A 24042-nucleotide genomic window follows, 5' to 3' on the forward strand; every position below is an offset into this window, starting at 1 on the left:
CCTCGAGTTTAATGATAGGCTTGCAGTCTCTAGTAACGTCGACTTGATTATACGAGTCTCTTAAAATATTCATTTCATTTTCGTGGGCGAAAATACTGGCTGGCTGCTCATTGCACAGCGACTCGTCAGTGGTGTTCCTATTGTTGCTAAAGTTACTTGATGGAAATTGTCACGACGTGAGGGCGAATGGATCTGTCGCTAACTCGTCGATGCTTGAACTTGGTTTAACAGATTCGCTTTTCTCGTTTTGGTGAGCTAACCGATGGACTATTTCATCGTGAAGTATGTTGAAGCACATTGCCGTCAATGCCATTCCAGACATTATGTAGCAGGAGCAAAACCATAAGGTTAAGTTTTTTGAATCCATTGTATTGTGTCGGAGATACAGGCCAGGTACCATGTCGCCGAATCCTATTGTACTCAAGCTCATAAAGCAGAAGTAACTTGCATCTGTAAAAAATTTTATTTTTTAAATATTTTTTTGATTAAAAAAAATTATTTGATTGAAGAAAAATATTTTTTTGGACAAATTTTAATATTGCTTCAGAATATTCAGCTCTTTAAATTGAAAACTTTACTTTTGAATCAGTAAATAATAAATTTTTAATGAACAAATAAATTCTTTAGTGTTTCACTCTATTGAAGCGCTTTATTCCCTTTTTAATTATTGTCGCTTTTCGCTGCTGTAGTGACCACTTTGGTAACGGTTACCATGGCGACGGTCACTATAGCAACGGTTAATATGACAACGGTACCATAGCAACAGTTGCTATGGTAACGGTTGAATATTAATGAGTAAAATTTGTAAAAATATTGATTTATTAAATTGCCAATCGTAAACAGTTTGACAAAAGCGCGTTCGATTTTCTAGTGGTATTTAAATTTACAGTTATAGAAAATTTAACTTCATTAAAAATAAAAATGTTTGAGTCGAGAAGAAATTTTAATTATCTCAATTTGAGGAAAAAAATTCTTGATCTAATTAAAAACAAACTACACTGAGAAAAAAAAAATACTTTTATTAAGAAAATTTTCTTGATATAAGAATTTATGTTCTTAAAAATTTTCAAGAATATATATTTTTAGCTTAAAAAATTGTTAAATTGATTGAAATAAATTTTACTTAATTTAAATAAAGCTATTCTTTTGTTTATCTATTATCCAAAGATAAATATTGATGTTCTTCTCTTCAGAAATTAATAATTAATAATAATAGAATATTTTATCGTCAGCAATTTTCTTGAACCAAAAAATTGTTAATTGAGTAAAAGTATTTTTTTTTTCTCAGTGTTGAGTCTACAAAAATTTTACAAAATTTATAGGATAAACTGAAATAAACAAAACTTTGTTGCTTTAATTCATGAGAGACTCTATTTATGCTATCATTTATAATCTATCACATTGATAAATGTCTAGGTTTATGATTTTACATGTATTTTATTCATTTTCTTCTATATCCTTAATATCTGGCTTTTGCCTTGGCATTTAAATTTGAATAAATAAATAAATAAATAATTATTTTTACTTGGTTCAAAATTTTTTTCTTAGGTCAAATTAATTTTTTTATCAGTCTATAATTTTACCGAAAATTTTTTCTTGCTTTAAAACAATAGCGCTAGAAAATTTCTGAAATTTTCTGTGTAAAAAAAGTCTTATACTTTTTTTTTTGGCTTGGTAAAAAATTTAGTTTTCTTATAAATTTTATTTTTTTTTGGCATTGATAAAATTTTTACTAAAGAAACTAATACTTGAAAGAAAAATATAAAATTTCTGTTAAAAATCTAATTTTTTTTTGTTAAATATAAAAACCGATTAAAAATTTATTATTAATAATTTGACTCATAGTTTAGATAATTATTGACGAAATTCACCAACAATTTCGATAAAAAAAAAAAAAAAAATACAAATTGCACACCCCAAAAAGCTTCTAGAATTTTTGTAAGAAATAATTAAATTTCAGACTTAAAATTCCCCAAAAATGTAATTTGCGAAAAGATTCTTAAATATAAAAATAAAAATAAAAAATGTTTAAAAGTAAATGAAAGCTAATTGTGGAAACTTTAATATAAATTCATCAGATTTAAACTGTCAAAACAAAGTAACTACCTTATTGTAATAAGCCTGGTCATAAACTCGACGAAGTATTAACAAAGTTTATTTACCTAAAAAACTCCAGCCCTCCAATTTGTACAGAGTAAAAGCCCCGGCGACAATATAACAAAGCATTGCTCCAAGACAAATGCTGATTGGAGCGAAAATAGTAACATTAGGTCTGTCGCCGGAGCCGAGACTTGACACTTCATCCTTTGGACTGGCTTTTATTTCCACAGAACTCGGATAATTTGAGGCATTAGCTCGCACATAAAAGGGTTCTTGGAGAGCCAATTGTTGTTGTTGCTGCTGGTTCATTTCTTCTTGCTGTCGCTTCTTCCTCATTCTCCGTTCCTTTTCCTTCGAACAGACCACGACTCTCGTTAAAAATAAGTCCTTCGTTATTATTTTATAGAGGAAAAGTCAATTCATAACTGATAATCATTAAATGCTAAATAGAATTTTTATATCAAATAAAAAATAATTGTTGAAAAGTAAATTGACTATCAGAAAGAATTGAATTATTTCTTCAGCTCACCTGCATTCGTCTTTCATCGTAACAGCAGTAACCGCAATTCGAGCAGAGACAGCAGCACAAAGCTCGTGTGAAAACACCTCGAGCGCAACGAGATAACAACCCACCTGCACTTGATAGGTAGACCAATGTCAAAGGAATTCCTAACGCAGCATACCCCATTGTTGCTATTTTACCCCACATCGATCTTGGAGCGATACTTCCGTACCCTGTTACAGACAATTGTTGGGTTATTCAATAAAAAAGTTATTATATTTAGGATTTATTTTATTATTAAATATATTAAAAAAATTAATTTGATTCAAGGCAATAAATCTTGAAGCTAAAAATCAATTTTTAGAGAATTAATTGTTATCTACACGGAAAAAACAAGATGACACTGGATATAATCCCAGATTATACTCAGTGATATCTGTGGTGAAAAAAATTTCAGATAGTAGCTAAAAAAAATCCAGATTATATTACATGATATCTGGATTATACTCATTGTAATCTGGATTATACTAGCTACTATCTGAAATTTTTTTTCACTCAGTATAATCTGGGATTATATCTAGTATCATCTGGTTTTTTTCGTGTACAATTGGCTCAAAATATTTTTCAGATAAGAAATTTTTTTTTTTGATTAATTTATTATTTTTTTATCAGCGTACACGGAAAGAACAAGATGACACTGGATATCATCCCAGATTATACTGTGAAAAAAATTTCAGATAGTAGCTAGTATAATCCAAATTACAATGAATATAATTTAGATATCACACAGTATAATCTGGATTTTTCTAGCTACTATCTAAAATTTTTTTTCAACACAGATATCACTAAGTATAATCTGGGATGATATCTAGTGTCATCTTGTTTTTTCCGTGTAACGTTAAAGAAAATTTGCCTGTAAAAAATTAATTTTATTAAAAAAAAAAATTTTAACCATGAAAAACATTTTAAATAGTTTCATCGTTTCGAATAAAAAGAAAAAAATTTAAACTTTACAATTTTTCGAAGTTTAAACTTAAATTTTATTTTAGATAAAAAATTTGTTTGTTTAATTAAAGACAAAAAAATTTTTAGAATTAGTATTGTTGCTCCAAGATTCGTTTTTTAGAATCAACTTAATTTTTCATCAGTGTACATGTAAAGTAACAATCTTTGAGCTTATGGAGAACATTTAGTGATGATAATTATAATTAAATGATATGATAATAATGAAATGACTTATTTCATAGCTGAAATAGTGAAAATTTATAACTTTCTATAGATATTTTAATTGTTTGTGTCTCTTAAAAATTTTTTGTGGAGAATATTAATAAAAATATTGAATGAATCAAATTTAAAAAAATTTATGAGACAAAAAAAATTCAATATTTTTAATAAATAATAAATAATGGAGATATTAACATTTCTCCTTGAAATTTCACTCGCTTTTTAAAATAAAATAAAAATGTCAATACTTTTAACTACCCCATATAATTAAATAACTTGATTATTACTTAGTGACAATGAATGGTTTACAAAAGTTCAAAATAAAAGATAAATTTATGTAGCATTAAAAAGTAAATACGATGTTATCCGTTAAATCAAATCGTGAAAAATAAAAAACATATAATACACTTGTAATCGATATAGCAAAGTAAAGAAAGAAATTAAATTATCAACCTATGATAACATCACGCATAAACTATTTGCAACGGTCGTAATAGTTAGATTGATTTAGTAAATCGTAATGCTGATTACATGCTGGATATAAAGATGAAAAATTTAAAAACTCTTGTTTCAGTTTTTCTCGCTCGAGTCATGTTATTATTTTTCAATGCTGCCCCAGAGATTTTATTTAAGCACTTTTTTCATTTTTTTTATTTTTATTGAAATTATCCATGTTGCTCGTTCGGTGAGTTATGATTTTTTTTTAATGTTATTGCTGTTGTTTACTTCAATATTTTTTTTTAATCCGTGGTGTTATTTTTTATTATATTTCTTTTTTTAAATAAAATAAAATTATTTTTTTCCAGAGAAACAATCCTTCTCTGTTGAGATTAAAACGCGAGTTAGTAAGTAGTATTAAATTAATATTATAAAATTTTACTTTAATTTTTTATTCTTCACTTTTTTATAAAAATTTTAATTTAAATTCGGGTGATTGGTTTTAGTTCTGTAGTCAAAATTTTTGATCAAATTTTGAACTGTTTCGTCTTTTATCTTCCAAAAAAAATAGTAATTTCGAATGATCTTTAAATTCCAGGGTTATGAAGATTATAAAGGTCACAAATCAGACGAGAGAAACGCTGTTAGCGCACCATTTCGACGGGAATCGAATAATTATTTCAACGGAACAAACATTGAAAATGTATTTAGAAAAAAGAAATTAAAAAAAAAGAATACACCCATTGAGTAATAACTAAATAATAATTTTCTAAAATTTTTTCAGAGAAACTACAGCAGTTCTTTAGCAAGATTAAAACGTGAATTAGTGAGTAATATAAAATTAATATTCTTGACTTCTTTTTATTAAAAAAATTCGGGGAATTTTTTTTTAAATTCTTTATCAGATTTTGAATGTTTAATTTCGACTGAGTGTAAAAAAATGAATAATTAGGTTCATAATTTTTTGAATCTATTATTAAGTTTTATTTTATCTCAATCCAGGGCTATGAAGATTATAAAGGACACAAGTCAGACGAGAAAAATGCCGTTAGTGCGCCATTTCGACGGGCATCGGATAGTTATTCCATTGGAAAAAATATTGAAAATGTATTTATAACCAAAATTAAAAAAAAGAGTACACTTTTACGATATATAATTATAAAATTATCATTTTTTATAAGATAATTTATCATTATCAAAGACAATATTATTTTTTTTAACATAATTATACTTTACTGAATTTTTCAGAGAAACAACAGTGAAGCTTTGTCGCGATTAAAACGAGAATTAGTAAGTAATAGACTGCATAGTAAAAAATTTTGCGTCATTGCGTCAAAAAACAGTGTTAAAATTTTTTTTGTTAAATATTTAACACTTTAATGTGTAAATTTAAAATTGATTCTGTTAAATTAACATAAAAAAGTGTTAAATATTTAATATAAAAATTTTTAACACAAAATTTTGTAATGGAATGACGCAAAATTTTTTTCTGTGTAAAATTTAGACTCAAATTATAATAATATACTATTAAATCAATTTTAATATTATTATATATTTATAGGGTTACGAAGATTACAAAGGACACAAGTCTGATGAGCGAAATGCTGTCAGTGCGCCATTTCGACGGTCATCTAATAATTATCTTACCAAAAAAAACATTGAAAATGTATATAAATACAAAATAGTATCTTTTTTTTTCTTTTCAAATTTTTCTTATAACCATTTTTAATTTCTCAAGTCCATTTTCGCTTTGATTTTTTCTAATAATTCGTCTTTTTTTCAGAGAAACAACAGTGAGGCTTTGTTGAGGTTAAAAAGAGAACTAGTAAGTACCTTAGATTCAACCTATAATTGCATTTTGTTGACTTCATTTTATTATTATATACTTATAGGGTTACGAAGATTACAAAGGACACAAGTCTGATGAGCGCAATGCTGTTAGTGCGCCATTTCGACGGTCATCTAATGATTATTTTGCCAGAAAAAGCATTGAAAATGTATACGAATACAAAATAGTTTAATTTGTTATTTTTTTTTCTCAAAAATTTCTTATAGTAATTTTAAATGAGCTCTTGGTTGGTTTTAAAACATAAAAATTCGTAGAGAAAATAAATATTTTAAAAACTTAAAAATTTATTTTCAAAAATTATTAATCGTTTAAAAAACAAAAATGACCAAATTTTAGTTAAGTTCAAAATTTGACCAAAATCAAATTAAAATCCATAAAAAATTAACCTCAATTTTTTAGAAGTTATTTTGGCGTCAACTACTTAACAATTTCTTTTTTTTTTTTCAGAGAAACAACAGCGAAGCCTTATCAAGACTAAAAAGAGAACTAGTAAGTAACACTTAAACCAAAAATCTAATTGTCATACTCAGCTGTTTGCTTATCACCTTTTTATAGGGTCATAACGACTACAGGGGATACTATTCAGCGGAAATGAACGCAGTCAGCGCGCCATTCCGCCATTCAGCACGCAGAAACAGTAACAGGAATATAAACATAAACACCAACAAAAACGTGTTTATAAAAACAGGGAATTTTTTCCAAGCCGAGCGCGACAAGTTAAAGCTCGACAGGATTGACAGCGGGCCGCTGAAAATTACATTAGAAAAGCTGCACGCAGCGGACATAATACGCGATAATGTGATTTTTGTAATGGGGTTCATGCTGCAGCTGCCGCCCGGAACTTTATCAATCGAAGAGTACACGTCACTCGAGTTAATCTGCAATGCGATAAAGCGCAAAAGTGTGTATATGTACGAATCAGTGAAGCTAATACACGAGGGCAACAACAAATCGATACTGGACCAACTTTTGATGTTTTTCAATACTATCAAGAACCAGGTTGTCTTTTTTATGAAGTCCTCGGTTGAATTCTGGATCGATCTGCTCAAACACAAGCGGAACAGGGCCATACAAAATCACCTTGACCACAATACGTTCAATTTGATCGCCGGAATACCCAAACAGATGATTGATTCGGTAGCGAACAAGGAGAACCACGATATATCGAAGGAATTGGTAGTGAAGATGATGAAAGAGCCGGGAAATGAGTTGGCCAAGTACGAGATTACTGGAGAAATTATGGGCCCTGTTTACGTCGAATTGTTCTATGGGTTGACCTCCAAAGTGATACCATTTACGCAAGAATTATTCGGGAATATTTTGCGCGATTTGCCTAACGAAGACGCAGATCCTATTTTTGATGAATACATCGCATTTGTTTCCCGTGAAATGTGGCAGAACACGATCAGCAAATGGCCGACTTACTTCACGAAAGTAGTCGCTTACGACCCTTACCGACTGGTGATAAGCACAGTCGACAAAATAGCCGCCGATAAGGATGTTCCCTATAAACTGAAAAAAGCGCTACTGTACATTCGCGATCACTTGATAACTGGCGGACGTGGATTGATAAATCATGAAATAGAAAATTCATATCGTATTACAGAAAATGGATTGAACGTTAATTTATTATTCGAATCAACAATAACTTGTGACTGCAGTAATCGTATTATAGATATGAGAGATAAATTACAGAAATATTTGGGGTCTAATTTGGACCAAGATATTTTTGTAGGTATTAATCGTTACAGATATAATAATCCTCATGATTTAATGCTTGGATTTTTGGCGCGTTTACAAATGCGGTCATCCACGGAAGTTGACAAAAAAATATCACGAATAATATCAATACTACTCTCTTATTTGTTTTACCAACGCAATGTTCACTATTATCACAAGTTCAAATCTAATATATCATTTTGGATGATTGTTGACATTATTGATAATCCGATTGCCAATTCGACGATATCGCAAACAATAGAATCCATTTTGACGGATTTGATGAATGACCTTAAAACTTGGGACCGCGTTGAGCCAATTGTTATGCAGTCTGTCATCAATACCAACAAGACTCATTTAGAGTGTATCACTTTGGAGATGCTGACAAAATTGAAAGAAATAGCCGAAGAGAAGCACTTGTTTGCTCACTTGCCAGCTAAAATTGACAAGTTGATCAACGATGTTAGGAATTCATTCACGGAATATGATTCGTTTGAAGATGAAGATAAGCTAGAAGGAAAATTGGCGTCGGTGAAGCCATCTAGACGGGCGTTGCAGACTTCTGATGACGCCGAGAAAGAGCAATTGGAAGAAGCAGAGGAAGATCCTAAACCAACTAAAAGAGGAAAACTAAAGAAACTAAAAAAGCGTGTAGGCCCTATGATAAAGGAGCTAAAACAAATGCTCAAGCCAGCTAAAAAATTCTTCAAAAGAAAACTGATCTCCAAAATCGCAAAGTCCCGCGTTGATTTGTCAAGTAGATTGCCAGCTCGACGATCATTAGGTAGACTGGGATTGTCAATCGGTAGGTCATTAACTGGATTAGGACTCCGAAATTCAAAATGGAGAGTTCCAATCAACCCGTTAAATTCAATGATTTCATCAGTTAACCAACCGTTTGCCACAAAATTACCGGCTTTGCCGCCAATCGCCTCGTTATCAAAGAACATATCAACATTGCCACCCGTAGTTCAGCCGAATGAGTGTATTGTAATTACCACTAATGTAGGAACGGTTAAAATTTTGCCAACTGTGTTTACGCGATCAAACGGATTGACGGGAGATCCTGATACTCTGGTATTCCCATCAATGGTTGACCTCGACGAGCAGCCTGGGCAAGACCTCCTGGAGCACGTTTCAGGACAGTGTGTCCAACATCTTCGACAAATGATCATCCAGCCTCTGATCAAAGTTTTTGGCGAAAACTACGCTGAAGTTCTTTTGGGGAAATTTTGGGCCAACAAGTACTCCACCAGGATGGCTGCCTTGGTCGCCTTGATGAGGACTGCTCAGCAGGTTGAACAGGTCGCGGAGGACACCAAGTTGATGGAGAACATCAGAAATGTATTGGCTTCTCTTGAAATTATAGCACCGTACTTGTTCCTGCCGCTGCTGATTCGTTCGAAGAATTTTAATGGTAAGATTGTTTGGTCGACTGTCAGCACCAAGGATCTGTCGGTGAGCATTCTTGGGCGAGATATGCCGGATTATGAGGATGAGGGGACTATCACTGTACCTTTGCTCAATCCTGCGTTCTGGTTGCTTCCGGTTGAGCAGAATTCGGACCCTTTTCAGAGCTTGCTGCCTCATTTTGAACAAGAGAGCAGGTATGCTGAAGAATTGAAGCCGCTTTTGGATGTTTTTGAATTGGGGAAAGTGACGGCTTTGATTGGGCATGATATTGATCTTTCGCGTTTTCCCAGCAGAGGCGCTTTGTTTGTTTGGACTTTGTTCCAGCTGATGAGTGTCGAGGAAGTAAGGATGCAACCTCCGCTTTTGAGAGCCATCCAAATGCACTGGAAGGCCATTCAGCAGCCGGCTTTCAGTATTAGGATACCGCGAGATGTCATTCTAGGAGAAACTCAGGAGAAATACAGCAACTGGGCTGTTGATCTGGTTGGACTCATGGGAGCTTTGCCCAGTCCAGCGGATCCGCAGCAAGAGAAGCTGTGGACTGCATTAAAGAATTACTTGTCACGCAGCAATTTGCTGGAGGAATTAAGTATTCCCTCGCCTCCTTTGCACGCTACTAAAGCTAGGTTTCTGGACAAAATTATTGAACGTTCATTGAAGATTCATGATAATAGGCTGAAAGTAGACGCTCAGACTAGAGCGGCTTTGCTGTTTTATAGGGATAAAATAATGGTTGATAGAGAGGGCGCGAGACAGGTCGGGTGGATTTGGAGCCAAAAATTTACTGGTGACATGCTTACGGAACATGATGACAGTAATTCGCATTTTGGGGAAATGATGGAACAGTACTTGCCGTACTATAAAATGACTAGGGAGAAACAAAGGGCTTATAATGACCTGGTTGAACATTTGTATATGAAGCCCCATCTGCTGGACTTGAAGGATGACTTTTTGGTGAAAAATTATCAGACGAAGGGGAGCTTTGTTCGTGGGGTCTTGGAATACATCGCGGTGAATCCGGAAGTGAGCTCTGAGATAAAGCGTGATATTTTGATGCTTTTACCTGAAGTTTTGGTTGATGGAAGAAATGATAAGCATTCGTTTGATAAATAATTGTTAAGTTATTTATTTTGGTTAATAAATTATGTTTACAATTTTTGAGAGATCATCATTTTTATAATTTATGATTATTAAGTTACTTATATTTTCTAATTAAAACTTTTTAATAATTTGTTAATTGAACATATAACCATAAAGATTAAAAATCAATCAATTTTTATTGGATTGAATGAAATTTTTTAAGTATTGATAGAAGAGCTGGAATAAAAATTCAATAAAAATTTTATGTTCTTCAGTTTTCATATCTAATATTTAATTACTTACATCAACCTAATACTTCAAAAAGTTAATGATATTTAGAATACCATCAAACATAATGCCATCTAGTTTTTGGTCCCCGAATTAAAACTGAGAAAAAATTCTTGTAAATTTCGGTAGAGTTAGTTTTTGTATCATTCGAGGAACTCGCGCGGTTAAATAGGAATCGTATTAATCTTATGGTTCTTCATACTTCGATGCGAAAATTCTTATGAAAAATCAATTCAAAAACGGTGGAGTGAATTGACTTGAAATTTTCGTAATAATTTTATTTATTTATTTTTTAATAAAAAAAAATTTCATGGACTTTGTCACATTCAATCAATTTTTTTTGCATTAATATTTTTAATATCATTTCAAATTTAAATAACAGATTAGTTAATTCATCCTTGGAAAAATAAAATTCAAAGTCTGTTAAAAAATATCAATTCAAATGGTAATATTGAGATTTCAATAACAAATAAATAAAATTCATCATTCAAATGTTGAAATCGGATGTTTATTCATAGAATAAAAAATATACTTATTAAAATAGTAAAAATTACATAAAAGTAAAGTTAGCCGACATTTTTATTTTAAAAATTTTTTTTTAATAATTAAAATAAAACAAAAAAATATTTTTTAAAATTTGCACTTAAGGTAAAAGCCCCAATTATTGACGGGGGTCTAAATATTGACACCCTAAATTATTTTTAAATATATTAAATTATCTGTAATAAGAATAACGATCAAATAAATTTTTATTAAATTCTAATTAATTAAAAAATTGAAAAAAATCACATTCAGTTCAAAATATTAAATATTAATTATTAAAAAAAAAATAAAGTTAGCACCAGTTCATCAAATCAGCTTACGAGCGTCTATTTTCTTAACAACTTTGGTTAGAAAAGCATTTTTAACTGCCGAGTTTAAATTAATTTTTTCATGTAATTATATGATCTATTTTTTTTAATTAACAATATATGAAATATTTATAAAATTAAATAATCGAAATTAATTGTATGCTTTATGATATTTAAATAATGGGAGTAAATAACTAGTTCATAATTTTCATGGTGAATCCCATATTGACAGCCAGTCGACAGCGCTATGACGCCTTTTTTTTTAAGTATAAAATACGTTATATATGCGATTATATTCAAGGCTTTTAACTGTCAAATAACTCGGCGTGTTTTAGTGTTAAATAAGTTTTTAAATAAATTGTTATATTTTTCATAATAATTATTCATTCATAGAAATTATTATTAATTAACTTTAATAATATTGATTACTTTATATCAAGTTTTTGATAAATAACAATATAACCAAATGATTCGACGCATGCGCAGTAGGGGCGTCAATTAGGGGTTACGGTACGTCAATAATTAGATCAATCAGTTTTTTAACCCGTCAATAATTGGTGTATCCAGATCATATATTTAATTATTTAAAATTAATTAGTAAATATCACTGATTATCATTTTAAAAAAGGAAATTGATTAGTTAAAACATTACTGAAGACATTACCACAAACAAAATTCATCGATATTTATATTTGATTGCTTAAAAAAAATGAAATCATAACTTTGTCTCTTATAGCGTCAATAATTGGGGCTTTTACGTTACAGTTTTTAAAATTTTTTACAAATGAAAATTTTTTTTTGTATTATCATGTAATAATTCTTTCAATAAAAAAAAATTCTAAAAATTTTTAGAAATCAGCTAACTTAATTTTAATAAAATTACCACGAACGTGTAATTGACTCGTAATTATTATTTGAATTAAGCTAATAAAAAGTAGCATTCGTTATTTTCTGTATGCACGTTCATAAAGTTCATTCATAAAATTTTAACTTTTATTTTTTTTAACACACACGGAAAGAACAATAAGTCACTGTACATCCTCGTATAGTATACTCCGTGATATCTATAGTGAAAAAAAATTTCAGACTATGGTCAATATCCTTCAAAGTATACTAAATTATTTTTGGACTGTACTCCGTGAATTCTCCGATTTAATCGATCAATTTTTCTGGTTATATCGCGTAAAATTTCACGGGATATAATCTGAAAAATTATTTCGTGTAAATTGAATTATACTCGGTTAAAATTTGGATTATGCCCACGATGACTCCGCCATTTTTTTTTCTAGCGCCTGCGCGTAAAGTGCTGTTTATAATTTGTAGTTATAGTCAATCAGCATATTGGACATTAATTAAAATATAATCAGTGAATTATATGAGTGTGTGACTATTTATATATTTTGATATGTAAAAATATTTTTTTCTAAGCTTAACATTTTTAAGTTCGAAGAGTCTAAGAAAAGAAAAAAAATTTTTTAACCCCACACTATCGGAAAAATTATGCTTTAATGCTCCTTAAATGTTTTTAATGTATGTCATAATTATTTAAAACGATATTTGACTAAACTAATATTTAAAATACATAATAGATATGATAATGCTAAGTGCGCAGGCACTAGAAAAAAAAAATGGCGGAGTCACCGTGGGCATAATCCAAATTTCAACCGAGTATAATTCAATTTACACGAAATAATTTTTCAGATTATATCCCGTGAAATCTTACGCGATATAACTAGAAAAATTGATCGATTAAATCGGAGACTTCACGGAGTACAGTCCAAAAATAATTTAGTATACTTTGAAGGATATTGACTATAGTCTGAAATTTTTTTTCACTATAGATATCACGGAGTATACTATACGAGGATGTACAGTGACTTATTGTTCTTTCCGTGATAGCTTTAATAGAAAATTTTATTTTCCAAAATAAAACAAAAATATCTTTGAAATTAATTATAGATCAACATCAATTCCTCATGTAAACCACATACTATTTTTAACTAAAATAAATTGCTCTTCAATTAAATAAAAATTTATTTAACCTCCACTAAATGATTTAACAATTGGTCCCTTTTTAAGTCTCGACACAATATTGCTCAATTTAAAAATCTTCGTTCAAGATCGACCATTCTCGAGTTAATTTACTCCGACGCTCATAAACGTCATTCGATTCATGAAACATCAGACATACCAGGCCTGATACGAAGGTCACGCGGTGTTTTCTCGCTCTTTTTTGCCGTCTCACTTTCTCTCCAGCGATTCAGTATTCCCCGCCAGGTTATTGTACCACTATAAACACGTGTTATATCTCTCCGAAGAACAGCCGACGATACCCGAGTTCAGTTTGCTCACGACCGCCACTAAAGTTGCGTCACTCCACGTAATTGTATTCGGTTATTTCATAAATTAGCTCGCTTTCGATTAATAATTAAAGTTCAATTAATCGTTTTAAAAATAATCGGATTACTGAAAAGTAAGTGCTTCTATTTACTACTAAAATAATCTAGAATTTTAATAATAACTTCGTTGACATACCATTAAAATATAATTCATGTGACACACTTTTATTTGAATAAATTATAACTGATTTATATAATTAAATTCAATTTTTTCAGATAATTTCATATGCTACCATAATAAAAAGGTAATTATTATTTTTTTTAATTCATAAAATTCACCGTAAAATTTTATCTGACCAGTTATAACTTTTCTGCATTCTTTAAGAGGTTATTATGCGTGCGTAATAACTGCGCATCGAGTCTACGCATTAATTAATCCTTTGAAGCTCCATTTTACGCAATTGGACGGACCATTTTGTTTTAACTAAAAATGAGTCAGAAAAAACTTGAGCTCAGTAACATAAGAAATGAAATGATCAAATTTTACATCGAAGCGCATAATATGTGGCCTGACATGAGATTCAGCTACAATTTGACAATAGAAGACTGGACATTTCTTCACACAGCAGTGGACCAATCTGACGAAGATCTAGTGGACTATCTTCTGCAGAAAGGAGCAAATCCTAATATTAACGTCAAAATTTACGGAACTCCCCTTCATCTTGCGATAAAAAAAGGAAATTTGGAGATCATACAACTGTTACTAAAAAACGGCGCAGATATGAATTTACGGGGTGACATATGCGACAATTTAACGGCGATTGAATATGCGGTTCAGCTTGACAATTTTGAAGCATACGCAATTTTGGCAAGTTCTGAGGCAAGTAAGAAGAAATTAATGGAGCTGGAGCCTTCGTTGATGTGCATTGCCCTGAAACACAACAGCAAAAAATTTGTCGAGGCGTATTTGAACGAAAATGTGGACGTTAATTATCGGTCTAAGGATTATGGATCGTATCTTCACTGCGCAGTTCACGGCGGAAATCCGGAAACAATTGAACGGCTGCTGGATTATGGGGCAGAGATAAATTACTCGTGTAATTATAATAATGGTACGGGTTTGTGGGACTATTGTGATTTGACGGCATTACAAATCGGTGTTATTTTTAATAAATCGGGGATTGTTAAATTATTGACAAAGAGGCATGCTAATGTGAATCTAAAGGCAGATAATGATACTGCGGCTTTGGGATTAGCTATTTCGATGACATGCCATGATGACGTTATTAATGATCTTCTGAACGCTGGGGCTGATATCGATGACGTTGATTTATCTAAATACGTAGGACGGGATTCTATTAAAAAGCTGATTGAAAAACACGCTGTTAAATTGGATGTTGCTCAATTAAGTGTCAGTGAAAAATACGCTAAAGCTATAGCGAGTGATTTGACTTTTAGGAGTGAGTGTGCAAAGGAAATTGAAATTATGAAGGACACTAGGGTTGAGGAAAGTAATGTTAAATTTTATGATGTGTTGAGGAAGAATATTCACCAATTGGCTTTGTATGCGAAATATGGCGTTGTTAAACTTGAAGTTCTTGAGCAACAGTCGGTTAAACAGTTTCCGCTGTATGCTGGAATTTTGTGCAGCAGGTTTTGGAAAGGTGTTGAGAGGAAAAATTTAATTGACGGAGTTGAAGAATTTGTTTATGATGTTTGTTATGTTCTGCCAAATACTGTCGTGAGAAATTTGTTTTATTATTTGGAGGATGGAGATTTGGAAATTTTGAAAAATAGTTTGTAATTACAGTCAATCAGTTTTGGTTTTGCAAAGACTGTTTTAATTTCATTTTTAAATCAAAGTCGTTAAAGAGATTATTCATATATATATTTTATATAATTATACTGCATTTATAGGATTTTTATTCATTATAACAAGTGAAAATTTTTGTAAGACAGTTTTTATTAGATTTAAGTATTTTTATATATTTGCCATACAAATCAACTGATTTTAATGATATTACGGTGATTAATAGAGTTTTATAATTATTAAAATGTAATTAAGATTTAAAGTCAATCAGCTAAGCAGTTTGTATATTTTTAAGAACAAAAATAAATATAATTTTTTTTTTTTATAAATTTTCTAATGTAAATAAAATCTTTTTTGAACAGTTTTTTTTACTGAATATTAAAAATTTTTATTTTTCATGTAAAAAAATTCAGAAAAAAAATGATTTTTTTTTTAGTTTAAACTGTCTCATATTTCGACACGAAAAAGAATGTTAGGTTTTTTTAATCTAATAAACTTAATAACTTGATGTAATAATGATAAGTGTCAATCACAAAATTTGATATTATAATTTTATGTACTTTTGATAATATATACTGTTATTTATTTATTGGATATAAAATACAACTATTACATATAAAGCTTAAAAAATGTGATTAAAAAAATTCTGTTATTTTTCTCGCATTTTAAAAATAGAACTAGACCTACACATTGATAGCGTTCTACGTTTTAAAAATTATTGAAATAGTGTGAAGGCTATTCCCTTTTTCTCTATCAACATGTGTTCAGTATTTATTGACTAACAGCGACGAGTTTTGCGTACGAGGGAAAGCATATTTACGACTTTGGGATTATTTTCGAGTCACAGAATATTATAAATATCTATTTTCACAGTCATTGCGTAAAAAACATGTTTTTAAAATTGTTTTCAATAAAAACTTTGTATTTTTATATTCAGATATTATAAATGTATAATCAACAATAATAAAAAAAAAATATAAATATATACAAAAGATAAGAATATTTGTAACATATCTACGTACTCGTATACTATCTTGAGTGGCATATATCTATTTGATAAGAATAATAATGATAACGTTGCACCATAGATTTTTATTACTACAAAATTCTATCAGATTATTTATATACTGAAACTCGGATATTTTAAATAAGAAAATCGTCCATCTGTGTTAGTTACATAATTGTGTAATCAGAGAATTTTTAATTTTCGATTCTCTAAATAGAATTTTATATATTTCAGTTCCTAAAGAAGTTATAGATGCTCCATTGATTTAACTGACCTCACTTTTTTAAATAATTAATTCCTTTCTATCTAATAATTACTTTTTTAAAATAACAGTATTAGAACTACAGTTAACATGTGAACATAAATGTTAAGCAATGTTTCGCGCACAAAACAAAAAATTTATAATCAGACTTTTAATTTCTTTTTTTAATCACAAAATTAATCCTACCAACCTATAGTTTAATTAAAAAAATTTTTAAAGGTGTATTTTTAATAAATATAATTTTTTTAATCAATTTAATATACGTTGTCCTACAAAATGAGTACAGTTTGGACTACAGCAACCGTTCATACTATTCATTAGACTTACAAATCCTAGAACTACTATATTTAGTATTTAAACATAATTTTGAAGCTATGCTTTGCGTACAAATCATAAAAATTAGAACCTTAATTTTTCTGTCATCATAAAATAAGTTCTAGTTTTTTCTAAATTTTTGAATCAATAGTTATGTATTTATTTGTTTATTAATCTGTTCAATAAATATTATTTTTTCAACCAATTTAATTTTCTTGAAGTAAGGTAAAAGCCCCAATATATGATCATATACTGGTACATGATCATATATTGGGGCTTTTACCTTATAACATATCAAAACATATATTGTAAGTTCAATATAATGTCTGTATCATCTGCAGGTAAAACAACAATGGTAAGTAGAGTGCCAGAACTCAGAAACCACAACGTAGTGCCATCTAGCGTCTCTTGAGCGAAGACGATAAGTAGGTATGATAAGGCCCGAGACGTCCCACTCTAGCAAAAAAACCTCCACACTCTCATCAGAACACTGACTCATCGGCAAGAAGATCATACTCAGTCATACGGCAGTTTTAGTTTGAAATTTTTGGTAATTAGTCGCCATAGTAGTTGCTCAAAATAATTTTAGATCCATAGTGAGCATAAAAATATGAATTCGCATTATTTCAAAATAATCATTCGTTATTCTCAATTAAAATTTCACTAGTGTTGATTTAATTTGAAACTTTATTATTTTCCAATAAAAATATTTATAACTGAAGAATTTACTCAAGCACGTGGTGAGTCATAGCCTAATTGTCTTACTTCATTTCCATTAACCTTAAATAATAACAACCGATTATCTTTCAGCTATACCAACAGCATTAACAATGAACGTTCAACAATATCTTATCTATGACCTTGATCACGGCACTTATATCCTTCAATTTCGTTATGCAGATGACAGTCAAGTGGCCATGAATGTCGTTCGAAGGGCAGAAGACCCGTCGGAAGAAAGGTTACTTGACGACGCGATTCTTGAGATGACACGTTCATCAAGCAATATAATTCAAAGTAATGAAGAAAAGAGCGAAATAATAAAGATCCAATTTTTCGACTTGAGCGTTAAATCTGAAGAAGAACTATATGAATATATAAGATGTCAAGAGAATTGGTATAGATATATAACATATAAATACTTTCGTTATGGACCACTTCATGTAGCAGCAAGATTCGGAGACTTAGATCTAGTAAAAGATATCATGAAAAAAACGTTGCCATGTTGTTCGTTGAACCAAAGTAAAATATACTCTGCTGTAGTTTTTAACGAAACACTCTTGGAGAGTGGCATCAGAAGTGACAATGTTGATCTCGTAAGATTTTTGATTGAAAATGGCGCGAATTTCAGTAGCAAAAACGTGGATGATCCGTTGACATTTCTGATACTGGTCTACGCTTTCAGAATTAAAAGCAATAATATCATCAAGGCTTTTCTGAATAAAGATGACGTCAAGCACGTGTCTCCGATCTTTGGATCGCTTATCACCTGTGCAATTTATAATGGCGACTTGAGTCTTATCCACAACGTTTTGAGACTGGGAGCTTACATAAACTCTTTGAGTGTTTTTTCAGAAAGATTCATATGGTTCTATGGGACCTTGACACCTTTGCAGACTGCAATTGCGCTCAAAAAAGTCGATATTGTCAAGCTGCTGATACGCTGTGGTGCTAATGTTGATTATTTGATACCAGGTCTGAAGTATCAAATGACTACTCTTCAATATGCAGTGAAAATAAATACTTCGAGAGATATCATTGTCGCTCTTCTTGATGCTGGAGCTGATGTCTTTTATCTCTTGGGTAATTATGTTCTGCCATTCAGTGACAAGCATAGATCTCAGTTAATCACAAGATCGTTGAAGGAAATGGTTATCAAATTAGACACTGTTGGGTTCAATCTGTTGAAAACTAATAGAATAAAACGAATTCTTAAGGATAAAAAGTTAGATCACTTCAAATGGAAGTGCTTTGAAGAAGTTGAAAGGATGGACACTACTCAAATTGAAACTACCAATATTACGTACTATGATTTGCTGACGAGAGATGTCTATGAATTAGCAACAGATGATCAGTATGCTGTCTTAAAGTCTGCGGCTGTTGATAAGGATTTAGAAAAGCAGTTTCCGTTGTACGCTGGTATTATTCTGGCACGCTTTAAAAATGCTGTTAAAACTAAAATCCGTCTTCCAGAATTTGAGAATTTTATATTAAATATTTTTCCTGATGCTCCGATTGATTTAATTGACAAATTACTACCGTATGTCTGCGAGGAAGGCTTGGAGGTGGTCAAATCAAGAGGGAGTTTTGCATTCCAGAAATTAGTTAATTCAATGACCTTTTGATCAGCGGTAAATTATATTGAAATAAAGTTTAATATTTTGTTAATAATATAGAATTCAATAAATTTCAGAATTCAATTCTTGAAATTTGAAACTATTTTTCTCTATATTTTGTAACAAAGCATTAGATTTCAATTTGGTGATTTAAAACTTTAGTATTATAATTATATTTATTTTTGGTAAAATTGCACTTGCTTTAAAACTGGATGGTTTAAATAAACTACTTAAGGATTATAATCAGACTTGCTCCTTCTGAGAATTGTAAAATAATCTTAACTAAGAATTTTTAGCTATCAATAGACTTAATCAAACACCCGAATGACATTGATTAGAAATTATGTCAGTTTAAACGGCCGTTAAAATCACATAAATTAAGAAATATCATTTATTTCTTTCTTACATATCTATTTTCAGTGACTTAGTAGAACAATAGCTATCAAAGTCAAACTACATCAGCGATGTTTCTTTTTTTGAGTTTTCTTCTTGTATTGGATTCTGCGATTTATTAAATGATTTTACAAATTCTTACAATGTTTATAATAAATTTAATCCTAACTAATGCTTATAGGTGACATAAAAAAAATCCACATTCCCGACAAATATACGTTGTCCTGTAAAATGACTACAGTTTGGACTAAAGCGACCGTTCATACTATTCAATAAACTTACAAATTCTAGAACTACTATATTTAGTATTTAAACATAATTTTGAAGTTATGCTTTGCGCACAAAATAAAAATTACAATCTTAATTTTTCTGTCATTACAAAATAAGTTCTAGTTTTTACTAAATTTTTGAATCAATAATTATGTATTTATTTCTTTATATATATGTTCAATAAATAATGTTTTTTTTTAACAAATTTAATTTTCTTGAAGTATAACATATCAAAATATATATTGTAAGTTTAATATAATGTCTGTATTATCGGCAAGTAAAACAACAATGGTAAGTACAGAGCCAGAACTCAGAAAACACAACGTAGTGCCATCTAGCGTCTCTCGAGTAAAGACGATAAATAGGTATGATAAGGCCCGAGATGCCCCACTCCAGCAAAAAAACCTCCACACTTTCATCAGAACACTGACTCATCGGCAAGAAGATCATACTCAGTCATACGGCAGTTTTAGTTTGAACTTTTTGGTAATTAGTCGCCATAGTTGTTGCTAAAATAATTTTAGATCCATAGTGAGCATAAAAATATGAATTCGCATTATTTCAAAATAATTATTCGTTATTCTCAATTAAAATTTCACTAGTGTTGATTTAATTTGAAACTGTATTATTTTCCGATAGAAATATTTATAACTGAAGAATTTACTCAAGCACGTGGTGAGTCATAGCCTAATTGGATACCCAATTTCAAAACACAGTAACTGACAATTTTAAGATTTTTAAAAATTTTTCTTATTAAAAAAAAGTTTGCGCGCCAAATTGATAAAAAATTTGATTTATGAATAGAAAATACTTAAATACAAATATTTTTAAGAAAAAATACTTGAAATTAAGATCTAAAAGTTATTAGAAATGCAGCAATACTAAAAAAAATCAGGTATACAAATTTTGCAGTTACTGTGTTTTAAAATTGGGCAGCCAAATTGTCTTACTTTATTTTCATAGCTTTCAAATAATAACAACCGATTATCTTTCAGCTATCACTAACACCGTTAACCATGAACGTTCGACAATATATTTTCGAAGAGCCTAGTACCACCTTTGTACGATTCGCTGATGCAGCTAACTATGTTCACCCAAATAAAAAGATTACCAATCGACCCTCTGATAAAGCTATCATTGAGTCACTAATAAAACGCAAGGTAAGTGTAAATGAACCAGTAACTGAAGATTTAGTAGATGACTGTATAGAACATGGTCTTGTTATTGACATCAGCGATAAACCAGAGGAAAATATAGATAACTTTATAAGGAATGCGGCTTTTCACGATACGATTTTAAAATATAAATCCTCCTTTTATAGACCAGTTCATCTAGCAGCGGAAAAAGGCGATCTCCAGCTAGTGAAAAATTTAGTAGCAGCAGGTGCAAACCTTTCTCAATCACTATCTCCTTTGGGTCATGGAGAAACGCCGTTGGAAAGTGCTATTAGGGGTGATAATCCTGAAATAGTCAAGTATTTGATTGATTGTGGTGCGAACTTTCGTAAAATCAAAGAGGAGGATGATTTAGCGTTTCTGGTTCTGGTTTACGCTTTTAGATTCAGAAGCAGGAAGGTCATTAATGCTTATTTAACTGAAGGTACGGACGTCAGGTACGTGTCCTGGTCTTACGGATCGCTCATACACTGCGCAATTTACAACGGCGACTTAGATCTTATCCAGCGGCTTTTGGATTTAGGAGCTTACGTAAATTCTTTGAGCATTTATTCAGATAAGTTCAGATGGTTCCATGGGACCTTGACACCTTTGCAGACTGCCATCGCGATCAAAAGAGTCGATATTGTTAAACTGTTGTTACGCAATGGTGCTAATGTTGATCATTGGCTACCAGATCTATACAATTATAAGTCTACTCTTCAATTTGCTGTGGATATAAATGCTCCTAATGATATGATTGTCGCGCTCCTTGATGCTGGGGCTGATGTCTTTTGCCTCTGGGGTGATTATATTCTGCCGTTCAATTACAAGCATAGACATCCGTCATTTACAAACATATTGAAGAAAATGGCTGTCAAATTGGACACTGTTGGGTACAATCTTTTTAAAACTAATAAGGTTGAACGGATTCTTAAAGATAAAAAGTTATATCAGTTCAAACAAGAGTGCTTTGAAGAAGTTAAAAGGATGGACAGTACTCAAATTGAAACTACCAGTGTTACGTACTATGAGTTGCTGACCAGACATGTTCATGACTTAGCAAGAGATGAGCAGTATGATGTCTTAAAGTCTGTGGTTTTAAATGAAGATCTAGAAAAGCAGTTTCCGTTGTACGCTGGTATTATTCAGGCACGCTTTAAAAGTGCTGTTGAAACAAGAATGCATTTGCCGGATTTTGAGGATTTTATGTTAACTATTTTTCCTGATGCTTCGATTCCTTTAATCCACAAATTAATACCTTTTATCTGCGAAGAAGGCTTGGAGGCCTTCAAATCGAAAGGGCGTTTTGTATTCCAGGACATGTTTAATTTGCCGAACTTTTGATCAGTGATAAATTGTATTGGAATAAAGTTTAATATTTTGTTAATAATATAAATTGCAATGAATTTCAGAATTTAATTCTTGAAATTTGAAACTATTTTTCTCTATATTTTGTAACAAAACATTAGATATAAATTTGGAGATTTAAAACTTTAGTATTATAAGTTACGGTGATTATAATTATATTGATTTTTGGTAAAACTGTACTTGCTTTAAAACTGAATTGTTTAAATAAATTACTTAAGGATTTAATTAGACTTGTTCCTTCTGAGAATTGTAAAATAATGTTTAACTAAGAATTCTTATCTATCAATAGATTTAATCAAACTCCCGAATGACATTGATTAGAAATTGTGTCAGTTTAAACGGCCGTTAAAATCACATAAATTAATAAATATCATTTATTCTTTTCTTACATAACCATTTTCAGTGACTTAGTAGAACAATAGTTATCAAAGTCAAACTACATCAGCGATGTTTCTTTTTTTGAGTTTACTTCTTGTATTGGATTTTGTGATTTATTAAATGATTTTACAAATTCTTACAATATTTATAATAAATTTAATCCTAACTAATGCTTATAGGTGACAAAAAAAATTCACATTCCTGACAAATATACGTTGTCCTACAAAATGACTACAGTTTGGACTAAAGCGACCGTTCATACTATTCAATAAACTTACAAATTCTAGAACTACTATATTTAGTATTTAAACATAATTTTGAAGCTATGCTTTGTGCACAAATCATAAAAATTAGAACCTTAATTTATTTGTCATCACAAAATTAGTTCTACTTTTTATTAAATTTTTGAATCATTAGTTATGTATTGATTTCTTTAATCATATGTTCAATAAATATTATTTTTTTAACCAATTTAATTTTCTTGAAGTATAACATATCAAAATATATATTGTCAGTTCAATATAATGTCTGTATCATCGACAGGAAAAACAACAATGGTAAGTATAGTACCAGAACTCAGAAAACACAACGTAGTGCCATCTAGCGTCTCTCGAGTGAAGACGATAAATAGGTATGATAAGGCCCGAGACGTCCCACTCTAGCAAAAAAACCTCCACACTCTCATCAGAACACTGACTCACCGACAAGAAGATCATACTCAGTCATACAGCAGTTTTAGTTTGAACTTTTTGGTAATTAGTCGCCATAGTTGTTGCTCAAAATAATTTCAAAGCCATAGTGAGCATAAAAATATGAATTTGCATTATTTCAAAAGAATCATTTGTTATTCTTAATGAAAATTTCACTAGTGTGATTATAATTATATTTATTTTCGGTAAAATTGTACTTGCTTTAAAACTGGATTGTTTAAATAAACTATTTAAGGA

The 24042-nt window shown here is 30.5% G+C and overlaps 5 protein-coding genes across 6 annotated transcripts; 4 read left to right on the plus strand and 1 right to left on the minus strand.

Moving 5' to 3' along the window:
* Positions 1 to 169: 169 nt before the first annotated feature.
* Positions 170 to 2436, minus strand: LOC123273422 (potassium channel subfamily K member 13-like). The gene is made up of 2 exons (XM_044740822.1): positions 2163 to 2436; positions 170 to 450 (listed from the first exon to the last, which is right to left on the minus strand). Exons 1-2 carry the CDS (start codon positions 2434 to 2436, stop codon positions 170 to 172), a joined length of 555 nt encoding a protein of 184 aa, XP_044596757.1.
* A 1936-nt stretch (positions 2437 to 4372) lies between these two features.
* On the plus strand, positions 4373 to 10401 carry LOC123273423. The gene is made up of 9 exons (XM_044740823.1): positions 4373 to 4399; positions 4633 to 4671; positions 5267 to 5371; positions 5513 to 5554; positions 5826 to 5930; positions 6048 to 6089; positions 6157 to 6261; positions 6561 to 6602; positions 6669 to 10401. The coding sequence occupies exons 1-9, from the start codon at positions 4373 to 4375 to the stop codon at positions 10356 to 10358; spliced, it is 4197 nt and encodes a 1398-aa protein (XP_044596758.1). The 3' UTR covers positions 10359 to 10401.
* A 3225-nt stretch (positions 10402 to 13626) lies between these two features.
* LOC123272967 (putative ankyrin repeat protein RF_0381) lies at positions 13627 to 15714 on the plus strand. Of its 2 annotated transcripts, XM_044740014.1 has the most exons (3): positions 13627 to 13937; positions 14080 to 14108; positions 14189 to 15714. In XM_044740014.1, exon 3 carries the CDS (start codon positions 14294 to 14296, stop codon positions 15605 to 15607), a length of 1314 nt encoding a protein of 437 aa, XP_044595949.1. In that variant the 5' UTR covers positions 13627 to 13937; positions 14080 to 14108; positions 14189 to 14293; the 3' UTR covers positions 15608 to 15714. The 2 variants fall into 2 exon arrangements, with proteins under 2 accessions (XP_044595949.1, XP_044595950.1); XM_044740015.1 differs by lacking the exon at positions 13627 to 13937 and having other exon boundaries at positions 14191 to 15714.
* A 2211-nt stretch (positions 15715 to 17925) lies between these two features.
* On the plus strand, positions 17926 to 23234 carry LOC123272966 (putative ankyrin repeat protein RF_0381). Its single transcript, XM_044740013.1, has 2 exons — positions 17926 to 17936; positions 21188 to 23234. The coding sequence occupies exon 2, from the start codon at positions 21209 to 21211 to the stop codon at positions 22691 to 22693; it is 1485 nt and encodes a 494-aa protein (XP_044595948.1). The 5' UTR covers positions 17926 to 17936; positions 21188 to 21208; the 3' UTR covers positions 22694 to 23234.
* LOC123272965 lies at positions 17943 to 20276 on the plus strand. Its single transcript, XM_044740012.1, has 2 exons — positions 17943 to 19544; positions 20104 to 20276. The coding sequence occupies exon 1, from the start codon at positions 18027 to 18029 to the stop codon at positions 19536 to 19538; it is 1512 nt and encodes a 503-aa protein (XP_044595947.1). The 5' UTR covers positions 17943 to 18026; the 3' UTR covers positions 19539 to 19544; positions 20104 to 20276.
* Positions 23235 to 24042: the final 808 nt, after the last annotated feature.

Source organism: Cotesia glomerata, linkage group LG10 (genome assembly GCF_020080835.1).
Source record: "Cotesia glomerata isolate CgM1 linkage group LG10, MPM_Cglom_v2.3, whole genome shotgun sequence".
Classification (NCBI taxonomy): domain Eukaryota; kingdom Metazoa; phylum Arthropoda; class Insecta; order Hymenoptera; family Braconidae; genus Cotesia; species Cotesia glomerata.